The 21,129-nt window shown below is 53.1% G+C and overlaps 1 protein-coding gene across 3 annotated transcripts; it reads right to left on the reverse strand.

Moving 5' to 3' along the window:
- Window positions 1-379: 379 nt before the first annotated feature.
- On the reverse strand, window positions 380-17,196 carry CDK11B (cyclin dependent kinase 11B). Of its 3 annotated transcripts, none has more exons than XM_079698137.1 (20): window positions 17,068-17,196; window positions 12,834-12,957; window positions 11,906-12,021; window positions 10,594-10,691; window positions 9,641-9,779; window positions 5,896-6,032; window positions 5,474-5,596; window positions 5,065-5,160; window positions 4,828-4,986; window positions 4,537-4,602; window positions 3,720-3,895; window positions 2,849-2,939; window positions 2,275-2,396; window positions 1,978-2,083; window positions 1,693-1,814; window positions 1,507-1,614; window positions 1,316-1,432; window positions 1,078-1,226; window positions 807-996; window positions 380-722 (listed from the first exon to the last, which is right to left on the reverse strand). In XM_079698137.1, the coding sequence occupies exons 2-20, from the start codon at window positions 12,942-12,944 to the stop codon at window positions 630-632; spliced, it is 2,319 nt and encodes a 772-aa protein (XP_079554263.1). In that variant the 5' UTR covers window positions 12,945-12,957; window positions 17,068-17,196; the 3' UTR covers window positions 380-629. The 3 variants fall into 3 exon arrangements, with proteins under 3 accessions (XP_079554263.1, XP_079554261.1, XP_079554262.1); XM_079698135.1 differs by having other exon boundaries at window positions 10,564-10,691; XM_079698136.1 differs by lacking the exons at window positions 380-722; window positions 807-996 and having other exon boundaries at window positions 1,100-1,226; window positions 1,693-1,803; window positions 10,564-10,691.
- Window positions 17,197-21,129: the final 3,933 nt, after the last annotated feature.

The raw sequence follows: 21,129 nt of genomic DNA on the forward strand, positions 1-21,129 counted from the left end.
CCACAACAGTGAGAGGCCCGCGTACCACAAAAAAAAAAAAAAAAAAAAAAAAAAAAGAAGGAAATGCCAGACCTTTCCTCCAAGAATATTGTACATCTTAAAACACGTAACAACCTTGTACAAAAACCCGCTGTGGCTGCGATCTCGCACGCCTGGCTCTGGGGCCCTGGGTGAGAGGCAGGAAGGTGCTGGAGCAGCAGCCTGAAGGTTACCAAGGACCAGACCCCCCGCAGCTCTGCGCCCGGTCACGGCCAGCACCCGACGGCGTAGCCGCCGGTGGTCACCGTGGCTGAGGTGTGTGTGTGGGTGTATGGATGCCCGCCCTCTCCTCGCAGGGCACATCCGATACATCTGAAAAAACACAGCCTTTCCTCCCACGGCAAGGAAAACGTGATTTAATTCTACAAATTTACAAGCCAAGATAAAATGAAAACGTGGAAAACCCCACGAGGCCAGCAGCCAGTCCTAGACTTGAGGTCGCGTCCACGGCAGCCCCGTGGCAGTGGCGGCACCTGGTCAGGGCAGGACGGGGGTCTGGACCCAGACGCCACCTCCAGTGTCTGCCGCTGTCCCAGCTGGGCCTCAGCGGTCGGCGCTCCCCAAGGTGGGTCCGGGGTCAGCTCTGAGCCTCAGAACTTGAGGCTGAAGCCTGGGCCTGCGGCCGAGGCCCCCTGGTTCGTGGTTGTGAGGTGGAAGCCTGTCTCCTTCAGGTCGTCGTCACCCTGTGGACACAGCAGCTTCGTGGGGCCCCGGCCGGGCCAACCCCGCCTCGGGGTCCCCGCTCCCCCTGCCGGCCCGCCCCTCACCAGCTGGCTGTAGCCCAGGCCACCCTCTGGGGGCCGGGGGCTGGTGCCCCGCTTCACCCTCTGCTGTTCGCTCTTGGCGGGCCATGTGGGGAACATGGAGGGGTCGATGGGGAGGGGGGTCTCGCGGAAATACTCGTGCTTGAGGCCATCCTCTGCGCTGACCCTCCGTCCAGGGAAGTAGGTCAGAAACCTGGGAGAACAAGGCACTTGGCAGGGGCGGGGCTGAGCGGGGAGGAGGCGGGCTGAGGGCGGGGTGCAGGGAGGGACGCACTTGTTCATGAGGTCGAAGCCCTGGTCCGAGAGCAGAGCCCCAAAGCGCTTGCGGAGGTTGTTATACGGGTACTCGGTGAAGGTCATCTTCTTGACTGCGGGGAGGTCGTTGTAGCCGGGCCAGATTTTCTCACTGGGGGTGCCCAGGTCCTAAAACAGGGTGGCGTCTCAAATAGCCGGGCCCTGCAAGGAAGGGTCACCTGGCCCAGGCGCCTGCACACGTCCCCAGGGGCACCCACCTTGAACACTTTGTTGATTTGATCAATTTCCGACTTCCCAGGGAACAGCGGCTTCTGAGTCAGCAGCTCCCCAAAGATGCAGCCCACCGACCACATGTCCACGGCCGTGGAGTACTCCTGGGGGTCAGGAAGCACTCAGGGGGCTGGCGGGTCGGCGCGCCCAGGGCAGGCTCCTGCACACCCACACTCACCTTGGCGCCGAGCAGCAGCTCGGGGGCACGGTACCACAAGGTCACGACCACCGGGGTGTAGGCCTTCAGAGGGGACCCATACTCCCGCGCCAGCCCGAAGTCCCCCACCTGTGAGGACAGAGGGCGGGCTGTGGACGACTGCGTGCCCGGGAGCCGGGCCCTCCCCGAGCCGCCCGCAGGGCTCACCTTGAGGATGCCGGCGTGGCTGAGCAGCAGGTTGGACGTCTTGAGGTCTCGGTGCAGGATCCAGTTGTCGTGCAGGTGCTTCACTCCACGCAGCAGCTGGATCATCAGGGTCTTCACCTCCCCTGGATGGCGACAGGTCAGCACGTGGCCGGTCCCCCGGGTCATCGGCCGCCTCAGCGGCCACCAAGCTTCCCGGCACCCGGGCACTCACACACACCCAGCGCGACAGGGTCAGAGTTCCAGGTCAGCACTCCCGCCCTGGGCGACCTGGGCGTGGGGCCCTACCCGGCAGGAAGGGCTGCTTCATGGTCTCCATGAGGCTCTTGAGGTCGTGCTCCACGTAGTTCATCACGATGTAGATCTTGTCCATGTTGCTGCCGACGACGATTTCCTAGGAAACGACAGCAGGCCCCATGGCCCGGGGGTCCCAGGCCGGTCCTGCCCCCGCCGGCTCTCTCAGGAGACCTGAAATCCCGGGGCCCAGACATTGGGTGACAGCAGGGACCTCCTAAGTGCGACGGCCACCGCGGTGTAGCACTTGGGGGCCCCGCGGGGCAGAGGCGCGTGGGCCGGCGGCCTCACCCTGACGGTGACGATGTTGGGGTGCTGCGCCTTGAGGATGGTGTTGATCTCCCTCAGCGACGTGATCGGGAAGCCCTCCTTCTCCTTCTCCATCTTTAGCCGCTTCAGAGCCACGATTTCATCTGAAAAGAAAGCAACGTGAAGACCAAGGTTGAGCAAACGTTCTTCCAGCCACACACTCTTCCTGTTTCATCGCTGTTCCCCCACGATCACGGGACATGGCCAACCGGCCTCCCCCCGTGCTCAGGGCCTCGACTGCTTCTCTGAGGCCCCGCCAAGGGTGCACACCTGCCTGAGGCTGCAAGCAAGCAGCACTGAGCCTCGTGGTCAGGCCGACTTCTGGCCTCTGGAGGCGCCAAGGGGCCGGCTGCTCAGGTGTGCACCAGTCAGATGAGGCAAGGCTGAGGCCCAGCACCAGGGGAGGGGCGACAACCAGGACAGTAGGAAACTATACCCAGTGACCCTGAGGCTGAAGGTGCCGGCGCCCCGTGGTGCTGGCTGGCACTCTGGGCCACCCGGTCCATGCGCCACACCACCCCTTCCCTTTGGGGGACCATCCTGGGACTCGCCCCACCTGTTTTCTTGTCCTTTGCTCTGTACACCACCCCGTAAGTGCCTTCTTCGATCCTGTTCAGGCACTGGAATTCCTCCACACTCCGACAGCCCTGGGAGGAAGCACCAGCATGAGGGCACGGCAGCGGGGCCACACCCCAGAGGGAAGACCCACCGAGAGGGAAGCCCCGCCGGACGTGGCAGGAGGGCCCGCAGGGCGCGTGGGCAGCGGCCTGGGAATGCTCTCCTCGCTTCAGTGAGCACGTGCCCCTTTATCCAAAAGCCGGCCCTGGGCAACCCCCCACCCCGCCACCTCCAGCCACGTCCTCCTAAGATGAGGGTGGGACAGGAGTGGCCCTGTGCACTGCACCCCCAGCTGGCACAGGAAACCCCCAGGAGCTGGGGCGGCCCTCGGGGCTGGGCCACTGGCCTTGGGGCGCCCGGAGCACCTGAGGCCGCTCACCCTCTGGTGACCTGCCCTCTCCAAACCCCCTCCCTCCAGCATCGCTGTTACCGACTTTTCCCAACAGAGAACGTGGGCTGACTCATAGCACTGCCCTCCGACCCCTGCACAGCGGCCGGGCGAGAGGAGCAGGTGCCCACCCAGCCCAGGCCGAGGCAGAAGTGGCCGCAGAGCTGACCGCCTGCCAGGCTGCCCGCCCCCTCCACATGGGGCCCCTGGCGGGCGTCCTGGCTGCGGACGCAGGAACTGTCCTCCCCCCAAGACTGCTGGACAAGAGGCCGGACCACGATCGGGGACAGGTGAGAGGCCGGTGGCCGGGCCCGCCCAGTGACAGACACCCACAGCGCGGACCCGGCTTCTGCTCTCAGCAACCGGCCCCGTCCACGAGCAGCAAAGCAGAGCCAGGCCTGGGGCAGGGGGGGCACCTGACCTGCAGGGCTGGCAGGTACTTGGGCAGCTCCTGTTTGAGCTCGATGGGCGACAGGGCTGGGGAGTCGGGCACGAAGTCGCCCTCGGTGAGGGCGCTGCTCTGCGGGGTGGCCTCGCCCACCTCCTCTTCCCCCTCCTCGCTCTCTCCAGAATCGCGGTCAAATCGTGACTCTGGAACTTCAAAAGTTCAACCCAATTACAAACCAAGAACGAGCGAGTGTGGCTACCCCACCCGTTCTGGGGGGAGACAGCAAGTGCAGGAAGAAGCCATATTGAGAGCCCCGGGGGGGCCAGGCACGGGCTGCGCGTCCCATCGCTCTGGACAGAGGGCACTGCGTCTTGGGGCCACTGGCCGGGCTGGGACCACTGTGAGCCACTGACCGGTTGCGAGCTCCAAGGCCCCCCAGAACTTGCGGCCACTGGCCAGAGGGCTTGGCCTGGCTGCCTGCGGAGGCCATGCAGAACCTGGTCAGCAACGGCCCTGTGGTCAGAGTCGAGCTGGCGTTTCCCAGCCTCCCCTGGTGTCCGAGCCCAGCACCCTCAGGATGGCGCTCATTCAGCACTGTCCCTTCTAAGGGACGCCGGCCCCCACGGGCCCAAGCGGCCAAGTGCGGGGTGCCGGGGGAAGCAGCTCCCCGCGAGCCAGCTGGGTCCTGGGACGCACCAGCCCGGCGCTCCCTGTAGCTCCCGGGGCACGATGTGCCTCTGAGAAAGGTTATTTCTTAGGTCGCTGCCCTGCTCACGACTCAAACGTGGGTCAGCACCCTGGTCAGGGGCAGACGAGGAGGCGGTGAAGCCCCACTCGGGGGGCCGCTCACCAACCAGGACGTGGTTTTCATTCTCTCGCTCCTCCTCTTCACTCATTTCTTCTTCACTCACTTCCTCTGTAAAGGAAACAGGTGTCAGCTCAGAGCCCCCCCAAGCAGAAGCGCGGTCCACTTTAGCTGACAAGGAGGCAAGGGGCGCCCTATGTCGTCGACGCGGGAGCCTCGTGTAAGCCCCACACAGCCAGGCGTGTTCAATCTGGATACATTTTTACTGAGATTTCAAGTCACCCACCTGCAGCTCCTACGCTCTTACGGACTTAAACCGCGTGCGGGCGCGCTCACCGGCGGACTGTCCAGACGCGTCCTCGGAGTTGCTCCCGGTCTCCTCCTCCTCCTCCTCCTCCTCCTCCCCCTCCGACTCTTCGCTGCTGCTCCCCTCTTCTTCCTCCTCCTCCTCTTCCTCCTCTTCCTCCTCCTCCTCGGAACCTGACCCTGACTCCGCTTCAGGAAAGAAACAGCCAGCAGTGAGCTTCGGCCCCGGGGGGCCACGGGCCTGGGCGGGGCCGGGCGAGCGGCTACCTGATGAGGACTCCGCCGAGCTGGTCCTCCTCTCGCTGCCGCTGACGTCCTGCAGGTCGGACAGCAGGTCTCTCTCTTCCACTTTCTCTTCTTTTACTTATGGAACAAACCATCGAAGGTGAATGTGGGAAAACAGCTGAAACTAACAAGATTCGATGGCGCTTCTCATACGAAGACTAACTTCGGTTTGTATGAGGAACAGCTCACCCAGATACCCGGGAGGAAGACAACTCTTCAAAGGACCAGTAACAAACGTTTGAGCTGATAAACTTATTTCGTACAGAGTCCCTCTCACGCACCACGGAAGCGTTTAGCGCATCGTGATGCGAAGCAGCAGCCACTTTCTGTGCCCAAACGCCCCTCGCCAAGACCGCCACACGCTGGCCCAGCTAGCGCTGTGCAGCCTCACCTGGCTTCCGGCTGTCCCCCAGCTCAAACCTCTCTCGAGGCGGCCGGAGTGGGCTCCGACTCCAGTGGCTGGCTTTCACCTTGTCGCCATAGTCCTCTCTCGCTGTCCGGTGATGTGCAGACACTGCGCACGAGAACAGAAAGGAGGTGGTGCCGGCAGCCCCCTTTCCCATGGCACACACGCCACCCCCCCAGCCCTCCCCAGCACCAGAATGGAGCACAGGAAGCGACCAGAGGACCCAGGTGGGCTTTCTAGACTGCTCCCTATTGGTCAAAAGGCAGGGGGCCAGAACCCACCTCTCCAGCCTGGGCCTGACCCCCAGTGTGTGGACCCCAGACAGCCCCCAACCCAGGAGCCGCAGGGTGGCCGGGCCCCGCCCCTCGCCCCGCCCCCGCCGGGCCCCGCCCCCGCCCCGCCCCCACCTTCCCGCCGGGCCTCCCGCTCCTTGCGCCGCTCCTCGGCCCGCCGCTCCCGCTCCTTCTGCTCCCTCTGCTCCTTCTGCTGCTCCCGCATCTTGCGCTCCCGTTCTCGCTTCCTTTCTAACTGCTCGAGGCGGTCCCTGGAACCAGCACACGCCACATTTTCCCCCCGGAACAGGCAGTTCTTTTTGCCCCCAGTGCTTTTTTGCTCGCGTTTATAAACTACTTCTCTGGGCTGTTCAACCTGCAGAGAGCTTTTTAAAAGCAGAACATACACGCATGCGCGTCCTGGGAACCAAGCGCCGGTACAAGGAGGCAACGACTGCCTGGGGCGGAAACCCCACCGGCTCCAGAACATTCTGCTCGCCAGCTCTACCGAGACTCGCCAAGAGGATTTCCCTCTGTGCACACAATGTAAATCCACCGCTACCAGAAGCCAAGTCTTCCTGGGCCCCCAGGGGGTGGGAGAGCCCATCTGAGGAAGGGCGGGGCAGCCACAGCCCTGGGCCGGGCGCCCTGGGGCTCCTGGGGCCAGCTGTCGTGTGGGGGTCAGGAAATACCAGTGACCAGTGACCGAAACACGTGGGGTCGGCAGCACCGGACGCCGAAGATGAAAACTCATCAGTCTGTTAACTCTCAGGTCCCTACAGGGTTAAGTCCAAATACAACTTGAAAAGCGAACACGTTAAGCAAAAAAGGCAGCATTATACACACAGAAATGAGCACAAGCAAAAAACGGTGTGAGCGCAACCAGGGCCGCCAGTGCTGCCCACACAGACGTCACCACTGGAGGGGCCGGACCAAGGCTACTGGGCTCCACACACTATTTTATAAATGCCAGTGAGTCCAAACTATCCCCAAATAAAAGCGGAAGGAGACTTCCCTGGCGGCCCAGTGGTTAAGCCGCCGCACTTCCAGTGCAGGGGGTGAGGTTTTGGTTTCATGCCGCGCAGTATGGCAAAACAAACAAAAAGTGGAGGTATAACTTACATATTGAATTCAACCAGCGAGCTCAGTTTCTCTGAACACATCCCTGGAATCGGGCAACCATCACAAGCCATCCCAGCATCCACTGATCGTACCGCCCGTGGCCACCCCTGTCCCCCGTCCCCCGCCTCCCAAGCCTGCTTCTGCCTGCTCTGCATTTCCCAACGTCTCTTCGGCTTGCTTTGGGATGAGTTTGCTTTTTTTCTGGTTTCTTTGGGTAGAAGGTTAGGTTATTGATTCGACAACTTCCTTTTCTGCTTTCTGGTTTAGCTGCTTACACCTGAAACGCTTCACTCCAAGCACAGCTGGAGCTGCATCCCTAGGTTTTGACACGTTGTCTTTGCTCTCATCTTGTTCAAAATATTTTCAGGGAATTCCCTGGTGGTCCAGTGGTTAGGACTTGGCGCTTCCACTGCTGGGGCCTGGGTTTGATCCCTAGTCAGGGAACTAAGATCCTACAAGCTTTGCGTCGCAACCAAAAAAAAAAAAAAAGTTCAAAATATTTTGTTTTTCCTTACAATTTTTTCTTCGGGCCATGGGCTTTTCACAAACGGGTTGTTAGATTCCCAACATTTGAGGATTTCCCCAGGTTTCGTTCTGTTGCTTTTTTTTTTTTTATATAGAAATTTGTTTTTGGCTGTGTTGGGTCTTTGTTGCTGCGCGCGGGCTTTCTCTAGTTGCGGCGAGTGGCGGCTGCTCTTTGTTGCGGTGCGCGGGCTTCTCATTGTGGTGGCTTCTCGTGTTGTGGAGCACGGGCTCTAAGCGCGTAGACTTCCGCAGTTGTGGCTCACGGGCTCTAGAGCGCAGGCTCAGTAGCTGTGGTGCACAGGCTTAGTTGCTCCGCGGCATGTGGGATTTTCCTGGACCAGGGCTCGAACCCGTGTCCCCTGCATCGGCAGGCGGATTCTTAACCCGTGCCACCAGGGAAGCCCTGTTGCTGACTTCTAATTGAATTCTTCTGTGATAAGAGGGCATACTTTGTATGGCCTCAATTCTTTTAAATTTGAGATTTGTTCCACAGCCTGGCACACGGTCTCTGTTGAAAACTCATCCCAGGAGCTCTTAGGGCAATGCATGTCCTGCTGCTGTGGCTGCAGTGATGTGTGCACCTGTCCCCCAGCCTCTGTTCACCTGGGAAGGCCTTTATGTGCCCCTCACTTCTGAGGCTGGCCGAGTTCTTGCCTGTGGCCCCCGGTTTCTGATGAGAAGCACCCCGCTCGCTGCTGCCCCTCATGAATTTCTCACTAGCTTCCCCGGTGTGACTGTGACTTTGTACTTATCCTACCTGGGGCTCACTGAGTTTCTCGGATGTGTACATAAAACGGTTTTCATCAAATGTGGGAAGTACTCAAGTCATTATTTAAAAGCCACCTGTGTGCCCCCCCTTCCCTCCCACACGCCACACGCGTGCTGGTGCACTGGATGCACTGGATGCACTGGATGCTGTCCCACAGATCTTGAGATTGAAGATCCTTTCCTCTCTGTCTTCAGAAGGCATGAAGTCTGTTGCTCCATCTTCAAGTTCCTGCTTCCAAGTCTTTGCCAAATCTGGAAATGCTGTCTACTATGTCTTTCTTCCTTAATACGGGGTCAAACCTTATGTCTTTGTATGTCTCAGAACTTCTTGTTGAAAACTGGACATTCTAGGTAACATCTTGCAGCAACCCTGCACTTGAATTTTTCCTCCCAGTTGTTGCTATTTAGTAAGCCGCTGGGCTAATAACCCTGTGAACACTTGTCTCCCTTGAACAATGTGGCCACTGCTGCATTTTTCCACGTGCGCCTCTATATTTTCAAGCTTGGCTTCCTTGGGGTCACCACTGTGTCTGCACAGCTGTGTGACTGGACCACAGTGGACAGAGCACAGGGCTTAGCAAACGTGGGTGTGTCATGTGCCATCAGCCAGGGCACTGAAGGCTCTGCTGGCCTCACAGTGGCCTTAGACCCCAACCTCTCAGCCGCATCTCTCACACTCCCTGAGTCCTGAGAACGAAGGCTCTCCTCACACCTGCTGTACCTGCCCTCTGTTCGGCCCTGGCTGCTGGGAATGTCACCACCTTCCAGCCCGCTACTTCCCTTCTGTAGAGCAGCCCAGCTCTCAAGCTCTCTCTGGAGATGACCGCAGGACCCAGAGGTGGCCCTAGGATTCACACCTGGGCCACGCGGAACAGATTTGGAGTGAACAGACGCTCTCTCCTGGAACTCTAAGCCCACACAGAGGCACCTGGAGACAAAGGCCCAGGAGTCTGGTGTCCCAGCTCCCAGGCCATTTCAAGGCCTCTGGGATTGCCTTTGTCACTTCTCCTTTTGTTTCTTGTTTGGAAGAACCAGAGTCTATTTCTGCTGCGACCCCAGACAACCCTAAGCAACATATCTTGTTGGTCTTTCTGGACAAGGCCCCCTGAAACAGAGCAGGTGCCCAGCACACACCTGCCGAGTGAGAAGACAGGGGATCGCCCACACCCCAGGCCTCCCCGCACTGACTCTGCCTCAGGACTCACACGCCCCCAGAATGGCTCCACCCGGGCCTGGACAGCAGCCCTTGCCCTCCTCGCTGGGGGCGCCGGGCCCGGGTGTGGACAGCCGCCCCCCTCCTCCAGCCACCTGCCACCCCTCTTCCTCTCTCTCCTTCCCCCACTGCTGTATGTCCAGCCCAAGCCTTCGCCCCTCGCCTCTCGATTCCTCTTGGACCCCCAGCTCTGTCCAGCAGCACCCCCCCCTGCAGGCCCATCGCACAGGCTGCCACGGGGCGCGGCCTCACCTCTCCCGCCGGGAGTGCTCCCGCGCCAGCTCCCTCCTCTTCTGCCGCTCCCACTCCCGGCGGGCCTTGTCCTGCTCCTCTCGGTGACGCTTGCGGCGCTCGTGCTCCCTCTCCTTCTCCTTCACTCGGGCGTGCTTCCCTAGGGGGAACCAGGACGTGTCACACGAAGAAGCTTAACCTCTAGAAACTCAACTTGAAAATACCCAGTGAAGAAAAGAAAAAATATCTAATCATTGACTTGGAGAAACAATCATGACTTTCTGTTAAAAAAAAAAAGAGGATGAAAATATAAAACTCTATGCAGTAAGCCTCCAGTTAAGAAAAAAACAAAAATAATGTGATTATCACCGAATAGAACCGTGATCCCCATCTTTCTTTCTAATTTTCTGTATTAAATAAACTGTGATTAGACTGTATTAGTTTCACGATTTAAAAAGAAATCACTGCTTGTAAAGGATACAGGACAAAGCTTATCTCCTTTTAGTTTCTACATCACGTTATACACCACGTTAGCCAACTGAGTTTAACAATGAGATTTAAATCAGGCCCCAGGCCCAGTTTTCCCAACACCCCTAAGAAGCTCTTTAATACTGGTATGAGATGAAATCCATTATTTCAGTTTTATCAAGCATCTGTTTCTTAGTTAAAGCAATTTAGCATTGAAGACTGTGTTTTCCCTTGTTGAATTAAGACAATTTTGTAGGTAGACAAACTACTCCAGAACAATGCAATGAGGGGGAAACACACAGAAGAAAACACAGAAGGAAAACAAAGTATCTATTCAGAATGATCCACAATGAATTTATGTTTTTAGCTAACATTTCATGCTCTTCGCTGTCAGCTGTGCTCTGGAGAAGGCAGCAGATCGTGACATAGGAACGAGCGCATCTGACACAACACAAAAGAAAACGAATGCTCAGTACCCCCTTCCGCGGAATGGCTACGATGCCTACGTTTCTCTTTTCTCTTTTCGTCTTTCCTGTGATGAGCTTTTTCTTTCCGAGACATTTGCTGGGGTGGTTTGATAGCCAAAGAATCATCTTCCTCTCCTCTGCAATAGACACCACAGCATTACATCACGCCTGAGAAAGTAATGTGAGGAGCACCGGGCTATCGTGGAGTGTCTTCAACCCAGGGAGACGAAGGGCTCAGAACAGACAGGTGAACCTCAACCATCAGCCAGAAGATGATGTTCATTATGAAACCTAAGCCCAAACTGTATATTAAATACAGATTCAGATGAAAAGTGTTAAGTGGGGAATAAATGTGAAACATGGAACAAAAAGGCCTCTTGGAGGAACCTTGAGGGTATTCATGATCTTGGTCGTGGGGATAGTTTACAGGTATATAAAAACGTATCAAACCGCACACCTGAAATCTGTGCAGTTTGTCATTTACACCATAATAAAGTTGTTAAAAAAGGTCCCACAATTTTGGGCTTCCCTGGTGGCGCAGTGGTTGGGAGTCCGCCTGCCGATGCAGGGGACACGGGTTCGTGCCCGGTCTGGGGGGATCCCACGTGCCGCAGAGCGGCTGGCTCCGTGAGCCATGACTACTGAGCCTGCGCATCCAGAGCCTGTGCTCCGCGGCAGGAGAGGCCACAGCAGTGAGAGGCCCGCGTACCGCAAAAAAAAAAAAAAAAAAAAAAAAGGTCCCACAATTTTAATCAAACAATGATCTCAAAAGGTCATTTAACAATATTTTCAACTGATTATATAACCAAGATCTTGGGAGAATTCACACCCTATGCCTTTTTGCCTTAATTTCTGGTTATGCTGTTTTTAACTGCTTGATGATGGACATGAGAAGAAAACAAGTGAGGAGAAAGCACAGCACGGGAAGAAACGTCAGAACATACAGACCTCGGTAGGACCATTTCTGCTTCAAGGTCTTGCTCCAAGTATCTTTCAGCAGCTACTTTGGTTTATTTGTAGATAATTTTAGACAGTAATTATACAAATCATCACAAACATACAGCAGAATTCTTTAAATGTACCATGTGAATGGTGTTCACTTCACTGCAGAATGATCACAAAGAAAGGAACACATGCTCAGGCTTTTCCTAAGAAGAGGGGAGAGCTGGTAACTGACACCACACAAGAGTCATTTCAATCTAGAGGTAAACCTCAGGTCATGACCTCAAACTTTCAAAATAACACTGAGAAGGGCCAGCCAGGACCACGGCCTTGTCACGGGGCTCAGCCTGTCTCCTCAGGTGAGTGCACCTGCAGCCGGCGGGCTCCTCCAGGGCCACCGCCCTCTCACCTGTCTTCCATGGAGTCCTCTCTTCTATACGGCGAGTTCCTTATCGTTATCTCCATGCGGTGGTCCCTCAGCTCCCCCTCCTCAAGGGAATCCCGCTTGGAATCCCGGTCATCAGACTAAGAAGCAAGGAGAAAGTAATTTTCCTTACAGATAAGCCTATTTTTAATAATACTCAAACCTTGCCAATATCTGAAAACAAACTTTCATACACTCAAACTTTGAGTGGACCAATGTTATAAAATATAAAAAACTTTCATTCAAATCCCGTGACATCAGAATTTCATATAACTCTCTGTAACCCAGAACCTGAGAAATTTAACACCAGCGTATATGACAGGGGACATCAGACTCTGTGACAAGTATGTTAGCTGTTTATATTAGCCAGAACTGAGCCTTAAAGCATATTTTATACACCTAATACTTTACAGTATCTCAAAAAGTACTCATAAATACGTAAGAAAGGTCTGCTGCTAAACTTATCAGAAGAGGCATTTCTTTCAATGCCCCTTATCAAATTACTAAAGTTTTCCTATGTTATTAGGCAAACCAAGAAAGGTGTAAAACAATAATACTAATTTCAAGGCAGCTTCCTACTATACTAAAAATACTTGGAAATGGTGTCATGAATATAATGATAAAACGAGAAACATAAGCCCAACCGCACTCTAGTGATTTTAGGTTCAAAATACTTTATTTTCCATGTAGCTGTGGTCATCTATATGCAGCTTTAGTATGTTATCGATCTGCTGTCAAAGTAAACTGAGTAACTGAATGTTTTTGTTAATTTTTAGAATAGATTTTGGGCTCACCTGTGACATTTGGAAGTACAAAAGAACTTCACCGAAGAAGCGTTGTTCTAATGGAAAAATGAGGGCAAAGAAATTAAATCTCCTTTAAAAAAAACACTTACTTAAAAAACATGGCTTACATTTTTTAAGCGTTTTATCTCTGCTTTCTCCTCTTGTTCCTTCCGTCGTTTCTTTTCCTGAAGAATTTCATCTAAAGTTTTCACTTTCCAAGAGTCCTTTTCATCACCCATTTGAGTTAAAACACTGCAAAAAAGACAAAGAATTCAAACTGTGTCAGGACACAGCAAACTGTGGTTTGATGCTATGCTGTTTCTGAACACTTTTGCCTTGCCACTTTTGAGAGCTTCAGTACAAATCTTTGTTAAGAGGGATGGGCTCTGCCAGAAATAAACCCACACACCTATGGTCAATTAATCTTCAACAAAAGAGGCAAGAATATACAATAGGAAAAACACAGTCTCTTCAGCAAGCGGTGCTGGGAAAGCTGGGCAGCTGCATGTAAATCAATGAAGTTAGAACACACCCTCACACCATACACAAAAATAAACTCAAAATGGCTTACAGATTTAAACAGAAGACATGACACTCTAAAACTCCTAGAAGAGATCACAGGCAAAACATTCTCTGACATAAATGGCACCAGTGTTTTCTTAGGTCAGTCTCCCAAGGCAACAGAAATAAAGCAAAAATAAACAAATAGAACCTAATCAAACTTACAAGCTTTTACAAAGCAAAGGAAACCATAAACAAAATGAAAAGACAACCTAAGGACTGGCTGAAAACATCTGCAAACGATGTGACTGACAGGGCTTAATTTGCAAAATATACAAACAGCTCATACAACTCAACAACAAAAAACCAAACCACCCAATTGAAAAAAGGACAGAAGGGCTTCCCTGGTGGCGCAGTGGTTGAGAGTCCGCCTGCCGATGCAGGGGACACGGGTTCGTGCCCGGTCCGGGAAGATCCCACATGCCGCGGAGCGGCTGGGCCCATGAGCCATGGCCGCTGAGCCTGCGCGTCTGGAGCCTGTGGTCCACAATGGGAGAGGCCACAACAGTGAGAGGCCCGCGTACCGCAAAAAAAAAGGACAGAAGACCTAAATAGACATTTCTCCAAAGAAGAAAACAAATGGCCAATAGGCACACGTAAAGATGCTCAACATCGATAATTATTAGAGAAATGCAAATCAAAACTACAACAAGGTACCACCTCGCACCTGTCAGAATGGCCATCAATAACAAATGCTAGAGAGGGTGTGGAAAAAAGGGAAACTTCCTACACTGTTAGTAAGAATGTAAGTTGGCTCAGCCACTACACAGAACAGTATGGAGGTTCCTCAGAAAACTAAAAATAGAACAACCAGCAATCCCACTCCTGGGCATATATCCAGGCAAAACTATAATTAAAAAGGATACACACACCCCCTCCCCCATGTTCATAGCAGCACTATTTACAATAGCCAAGATATGGAAGCAACCTAAATATCCATCGACAGATGAATGGATAAAGATGTGGTACGTATATACAATGGACTACTACTAAGCCATAAAAAAGAATGAAATACATTTTCAAGGATGCTGCCTGGAGAGAGCAATGTGTTACTGAGACTATTTGGACTACATATGCGAATGAACCCCGTTAAGGCCTCTATATAAACTTTCCAGATCCTCGTGGGCAGGTGTGGAGATCTACTCATCTTGTGGACACCCAAGACAAGCCTCTATTACCTCCTATTGGTAGAACCTATACGGGCTCCAGATGGCAAAGCGGAGACGCAGTGAGCAGCCCCAGCTCCAGCACCCCAGAGTTTGGAAGGATGGGACTGGAACTGGAAGACAACTGCTCAAAGACCACCAGAGCACCCCATTAGGATGCAGAATGTTCTACGACGCACAGAATCTATGGCTATCTTTGGGAAACCACAACTTTCAAAAGTCCACTTAATTAGAAAGCCACTGCCACTACTGCCACTGACTCCAGAGCCATGCTGTATTTGCTCTGATCTGCCCCAGCAACATGGATGCCCAGGACCCTGCTTCTCAATATCCACAGGTAGAGACTGGACAATGGCATGTCTCTTTAATTCTGCTGCCAAAAAATCGGTTCCTGTGCCTGTAGAAATGGCAAAAATGCGCCCCCCTCAAATGCAGTCTCTGCCTCACTTCCAGCCTTCAAATCTCACGTATGTGTATCTGACTGGCTGAATCTAAATCACATTGAGAACGCCAGTCTCACGGGAGTCTGGGAAACACAGTATTCAGCGTTCCACTCTCTGCCTTTCAGAAAGGCAAACTAGAAGAAGGGTGAAGTGGATTTTGGGCACAGGTCTGTTTCGATCTCGATAACGATCCTTTACCAGGTGTTTTTTGAAAGGATTAAATGTGGTAATATGTGGAAGTGCCTATTTCCGTAGCTGCATGTAATAATATGCAATAATCGGGTTTGCTTAAACCACTTATTCATAATTCAAGAATAAATTTTCCATGTCCAAATGCTATACAATTAATATTCCAAACATGAATTCACTATCAATTTGTCCATGGGTACAGTTGGAAATGACCTCTACTTGTCTGAGATTATAACTGTGTACAGAATTCACACCTTAAATTAACTGCTGTCCAGAATGGTAGCCACTAGCCACATGTAGCTATTGAGCACTTCAACTGTGGCCAGTCTGAATTAAGCTGTGCTGTAAGTACAAAATACACACTGGATTTCAAAGACTTTGTGTAAAAAATGTAAAATACCTCATTAATAATTTTACACTGATTATTACATGGGAAATAGTAATACTTTAGAAATATTGGGTTAAATAAAATGTATTATTAAAATTTTAAAAATAGAAAGAAATAATGCCATTTGCAGCAACTTGGATGGACCGAGATTGTCACACTAAGTAAACTAAGTCAGAAAGAGAAAGACAAATACCGTGTGATATCACTTATATGTGGCAACTAAAATATGACACAAATGGGAATTCCCTGGCAGTCCAGTGGTTAGTACTCGGCGCTTTCACTGCTGGGGCCTGGGTTCAATCCCTTGTCAGGGAACTAAGATCTCAGAAGCCACGTGTGCCCCCCCCCCAAAAAAGACACAAATGAACTTACCTAGAAAACAGAAACAGTCACAGACATAGAAAACAGACTTGTGATTGTGGTGGGGGGGGGGAGGGAAGGACTGAGAGTTTGGGGTCAGCAGAAGCAAACTATTATACACAGGACGGATAAACAACAAGGTCCTACTGTAGAGCACAGGGCACTATATATACAATTTCCTGTGATAAATCCGTAACAGAAAAGAAAATAAAAAAGAACGTATATACATGTATGACTGAATCACTTTGCTGTACAGCAGAAACTAACACAACATTGTAAATCAACTATACTTCGATTTTAGAAAAACTAAAATACTAGAAAGAAAGATTTAAAAAAAAGTGATGGGCTCTGGAAAATGACCACTTGGATTCCAATCTCTTTGCTGTCATTCCTGTGCTGTCCAGGGCTAGTTACTTCATCTCAGCTTACCATTCCATAAACGGTAAGAAAACCACCTATATGACAGCATCACTGGGGATTCAATGAGAGCACCCAGGTAAAGCTCGTAGCTCAGTACCTGGCACTCACCAAGCACTGTTTTTGCCGTCAGGAGGATTTATTAGAAAGACGACCTGGGGGCTTCCCTGATGGCGCAGTGGTTAAGAATCCGCCTGCCGACACGGGTTCGAGCCCTGGTCCGGGAAGATCCCACATGCCGCGGAGCAACTAAGCCCGTGCGCCACAACTACTGAGGCCGCGAGCTACAACTACTGAAGCCCGCGCGCCTAGAGACCCTGCTCCGCAACAAGAGAAGCCACCGCAGTGAGAAGCCCGCGCACCGCAAAGAAGAGTAGCCCCCGCTCGCCGCAACTAGAGAAAGCCCGCGCGCAGCAACGAAGGCCCTATACAGCCAAAAATAAATGAATAAATAAATAAAATATATTTTTTTTAAAAAAGAAAGAAAGACGACTTGGGCTGCGTGGGCCACTGGCCCATCGGACGGCTGCAGCCCCAGCACGGGATATGGGGAGGCCTGGGTGGTTGCTCCGAGGGCGCGCTCGCAGACCAGGCCGCGGGTTCCCGGTTCTTGGGGTTCAGTCGCGCTAGCCCGGCGTTCGGCCCGGCAGAAGTTGGCTCGGGGAGCTCCTGGGCCCGCCGCCTCCTCCACCCCGAGTTCCGCGCCGGGCCGAGGTAGCGGGGAGTGTCGCCCCCCCCGGCCCACGCGCCCGAGGCCCGCCGGGATCCGAGAGTTTAGGTGAGCCGGCCGCGCCCCTACCCCGCCCCGCTCCGCCCCGCCCGGCCCGCCGCCACTCACCCCTACGCCGCCGCCGCCGCCGCCGGTCCCGGAGCCTGAGGAGAAACCGCCCGGCGCGCGCCAGGAGCGTCGTCACTTCCTGCGTCGGCTCGGGCTGATGACGACCGGGGGCGGGCCCCCCCACCCCCCACGCGGCGGGCCCCCCCGCCGCCGACACCAGACCTGCGCAGAGTGCCGGGCGCGCGCTAGCGCGTCATTACGGGCTTCGGCGCCGACTGCTGACGACACCCGGTGTGCCGGGGCGGGGCGAGTCCCTGCTGGCAGCTCGGGTTCGGCGCAAGTCCGGGCTTGGCCTGGTCGGGTGCCCGGTGTTGCGCTCTTTCTCCCCGTCCCCGTGACCCCGACCCCGGCGGTGGCGCGGTGGACTCCGAATCTTGCCTACGGAAGACCTCCCGCCAGACCGGGGCGGGGAGAGCGGTTGCCACAGGGTTTTAAGCTGTGCTAAGGCGGGGGAGGGGGGCCCTCAAAGTCCGTGCACTCCCTCATCGTGAGGTGCGGCTTCTAACCTGTTGAGGCTCTTAGAATGAAGTTCTCTTCCCTGGCTCCGGTTACTCTGCGGACCTTGGTGGTCACAGAAAACTGGCAGTTCAGCCTCGAGAACCTCGGGAAAGAGAACGGTAAACGAATACCCACATTCACTGGACCTGAAATGGAAAATGGAGAAAAATGTGACAGGAAATTGGGGCACAGAAAGGGCGGTGGAATTGGAATTCTTTCTCTTCCCGGAAAGAAATGTTTACTTTCTGTATCCAAGCGTTTGTTTTGCTTCCTGAGTTTTTGGTGACAGGAAAAAACCAATTTTTTCACTCCCTTCACGCTGAAAAGGGGTGAAGGCAATAAGAACCCACCCTTGTTCATTTCAGTAGCGCGAACACTGGAGAGTTACACAAGGAAGAAAACAAAGTACACGCTGAACATTTATTTTACTTTTAAAGAACAAGAGTCCTAGATAGTTGCTACCATGGTGGCTTAATTTAGACAAAAATAACCAGGGGGCATCCACAGGATTCACTGTACAGCATCGATGTATTACCATAGCAGAATTAACAGTGACTCAATTATTTAACCACCATTTTCTAGAAAGAATTCATCTAATCACATAAATACTGAAATAAGTGAAATACAAAACACTATAGACATTTTGCACAATGTACTTTTAGTTCTCCGCAGTTTTGTTTGGTGTAAAGCACATATAATTTGGTTCTGATATAGACAATTATTGATATAATTTTCAAGTTTTTCAGTGTGGGAAAGTCACTCTCACTGTGGCCCTCTGCAACGTGGTGCCCACAACACCGCCCTGGGCGGGTGCAGACGCTACTCACACATCTGCAGTCTAGAAATAGCACATCAGCTGAATGCCAGTTTTCCTCTGATGAAAACTGGAAACAAAAAAAACCAAACACTTTTCCAATTAGAACAGTTTCCAACTCAGTTTGGACATCTAGGCATGGACTCAGTGACCATCAAACTCAGAATCTCAGCCCTCAGGAGAAGAGGAGGAGATACTACAGAGGCAGCAAACTGGGAGGTTTTACACCCTGAGCTGCAGGGTGAGTAAGCCAAGCGATGGTCAGGGCAACCTCGTGACTCTCCTCTCAGCCCCTCAGCCAGGATAGAGAAGTAGGCAGGCTCTTCAGGGGAGCTGGGACGTTCTTATTTATAAACTAAGAAAACAAAGAGGTCCCAACCAGGGCATGTACGTGTTTTGGAAAAGAACAGAGCCCTTAGCACAATGTTGGTCAAAGGCAAAAAGACAGGAGGGTTTCTACCTGTAATAACATCCTTGTTTAATTTTTCCAACCCAGGGGAACAGTGAAAATACTTTCATGCATCAGGAAGCACACCCCCTGGACAGATGTAAAAAGACATGTTGCGTTTCTTTGATCCCCTCTGGCCCGTCTATAAATGACCATCCATGGGACAGTCAGCGCCGCACAGGAGGGAAAGCCCACCAGTCTGCGGAAAGTATTTCAAGGGCGGCGACGAGCACGGCTCCACGTGGATGATATTCCTCGTGCAGCAATTTTTTACTGTTTGACTCACAAATTGAAGACACATTTTGGATTGTGCAAGAGAATTCTCAGCTTTCCAAGGCAGATGATTTTAATGCTGATATGCAGGAAATTATGACTATCAGAATTCTTTTTTAAAAAAGCCTTTTTTATGCCACTCAGTAGTGGAAATTTCCTTGAAAGCCAGAGATCTCTACATCTCTAAGTATCAACGTAAGTAAGCAGATGACCAGATTCAGAAGCCTGGTTCAAGTGTTTGTTTACAAGGGCACGGACAACGACCAAAGACATAGGAGGAATGGACCCAATGTAACACACAACACCCAGTGTCAACACTGGTACGAGCACGCCTGCGATGGTTCAGTGAAAAGAACATACTAAAAAACTACTAAACAAACTTAATTAAAAAACACGTCTGTACGGTTATTAAACAAATGCCATTGCCAGGCTGCGGGTTTTGACTCTCGGCGCAGGGCTGTCCCGGAAACGCTGAACATGTGGACGACTTAGGGGTGGAGATGCAGACAGAATGAAGCTGCAGCACATGTTTTGTGGTCTCCCACCCGGGATGAGGAGAAGTCTCAAAAGCAGCTTTGCTAGAAACTGCCTCATTTACTAATAATTTAGAAAAATCTTTCTTGGTCCTAATATCTAGAAAATCAAAACAGGATGAGAGTGGAGGGAGGGGCACATCCACAGGAGGCAGGGACCCAGGTCCCTAACAACACTCGGACACAGGCGGCTGGCACCTGATCACACTCAGGTGACAGTCTGCCGTGGGCGACCACAGATGCGCCCCTTCTGTTCACGTCTCACCATCAGCCGTGGGCACAGCGGCCACAGTCTGAGGACAGAGGCAGCAGCCCCAGGGAAACGGTGCTTTCTCTCTGGTCCTCACAGATCAATGCACCAGCTGGCCACCCCAGCTACCGCCAAAGAATCCTCTTTAGTTTTGTTTTGGGGGGAAGCAGAAAAAGAGGAAAGGGATAAAACCTGGGAAAGTCACACGAGCAACCCCTGCACAGTGAAGGTGCGTGTGACTCGCCGTCCTCTGGAGCAGGTCAGCTTCGTAAAAAGGTTGTTTGTAGTTTAAAAGGCCTCATTTTAATCCATCATCATTGCAAGCTTTTTAAAGTTAGCAGAACTTAGTGAAATGTGTTATTGCTCTGTTGCCAAGAGATTTGCTCTCCAGGAGGGGCTATTTTATATTTTCCAGCTGAGAAGCCAACTGGAAAACCAGAGAAGCAATCAGGGAACCCAGGCCCCGAACAGCTGGGACTGTTGCCTGAGACTCAGGGAACGATTCGTGCCTTCGGGTGGCTCTGTCCGCAGGCTGGCTGGAGATGGCCAGGTGGCCAGCCTGCGGCCCCGAGTAGGGCTGCACCTGACAAGCCCCAGAGCTCGAGCCTGGTGGGAGGGAGGGGGCTGCGTCCCGATCAGAAATCCCAACAGGCTGCAAGGCAAGGGGTGAAGCGAGGGGTGGAGCCTCAGCCCACCACAGGCCTCAAACACCTGGCCATCCGTCTGTCTGCTCTGGAGGAGGTGGGCGGGGCCGGGCCGCGGGTCTGACTGTGGTCTACCTGGCATACACGATGCATTCCAGAAGCCACCTATGCCTGTATTTCCTTTTAAAAACCTATACTGTCCTTTTAAACGCAACATAACAAAAACTGTAAATATTCCACACTTTTCCTGCTCATCATTCACGAGGGAGAATCCTAAAAGCCTCGTTGACGAGACAAGGCAAGGCTCCCGACCAGCTGAGTGGGGACGGGTGCTCCCCGGGGGCGCTCCGAACAGCCTGCCTCTCGCCCAGGGGAGCAGAAGGGACAGCAGCCCCCTCCCTGAGCCAAACACTGAGGGGGGCCGCCCGCAGCCTCGGGCTGGAAACCACGCCTGGGCCTCTGGGGACGCCCCGGCCGCAGGTGAGGGCTGAACCTTCAGGTGAAGAGCTCGGCGCAGCAGGCACGGAAAGGGGTGGGGCCGCGTTCGCTCCGCCAGTGACCTCCCCTAAGTGGTGCTGATGCGGGCAGCTCCACCTCGGGCG

The sequence above is a fragment of the Hyperoodon ampullatus genome, assembly GCF_949752795.1.
Source record: "Hyperoodon ampullatus genome assembly, chromosome: 2".
NCBI lineage: Eukaryota > Metazoa > Chordata > Mammalia > Artiodactyla > Ziphiidae > Hyperoodon > Hyperoodon ampullatus.

Excerpts from the sequence above, each read along its gene's own strand:
- CDK11B (XM_079698135.1), bottom strand. The coding sequence starts at position 12,944 with ATGGGTGATGAAAAGGACTCTTGGAAAGTGAAAACTTTAGATGAAATT. Across the intron at positions 4,987-5,064 it reads CTCGGCGGAGTCCTCATCAG|CGGAGTCAGGGTCAGGTTCC; the intron begins GTAGCCGCTCGC and ends TCTTTCCTGAAG. Across the intron at positions 997-1,077 it reads GGCTTCGACCTCATGAACAA|GTTTCTGACCTACTTCCCTG; the intron begins GTGCGTCCCTCC and ends TTGTTCTCCCAG.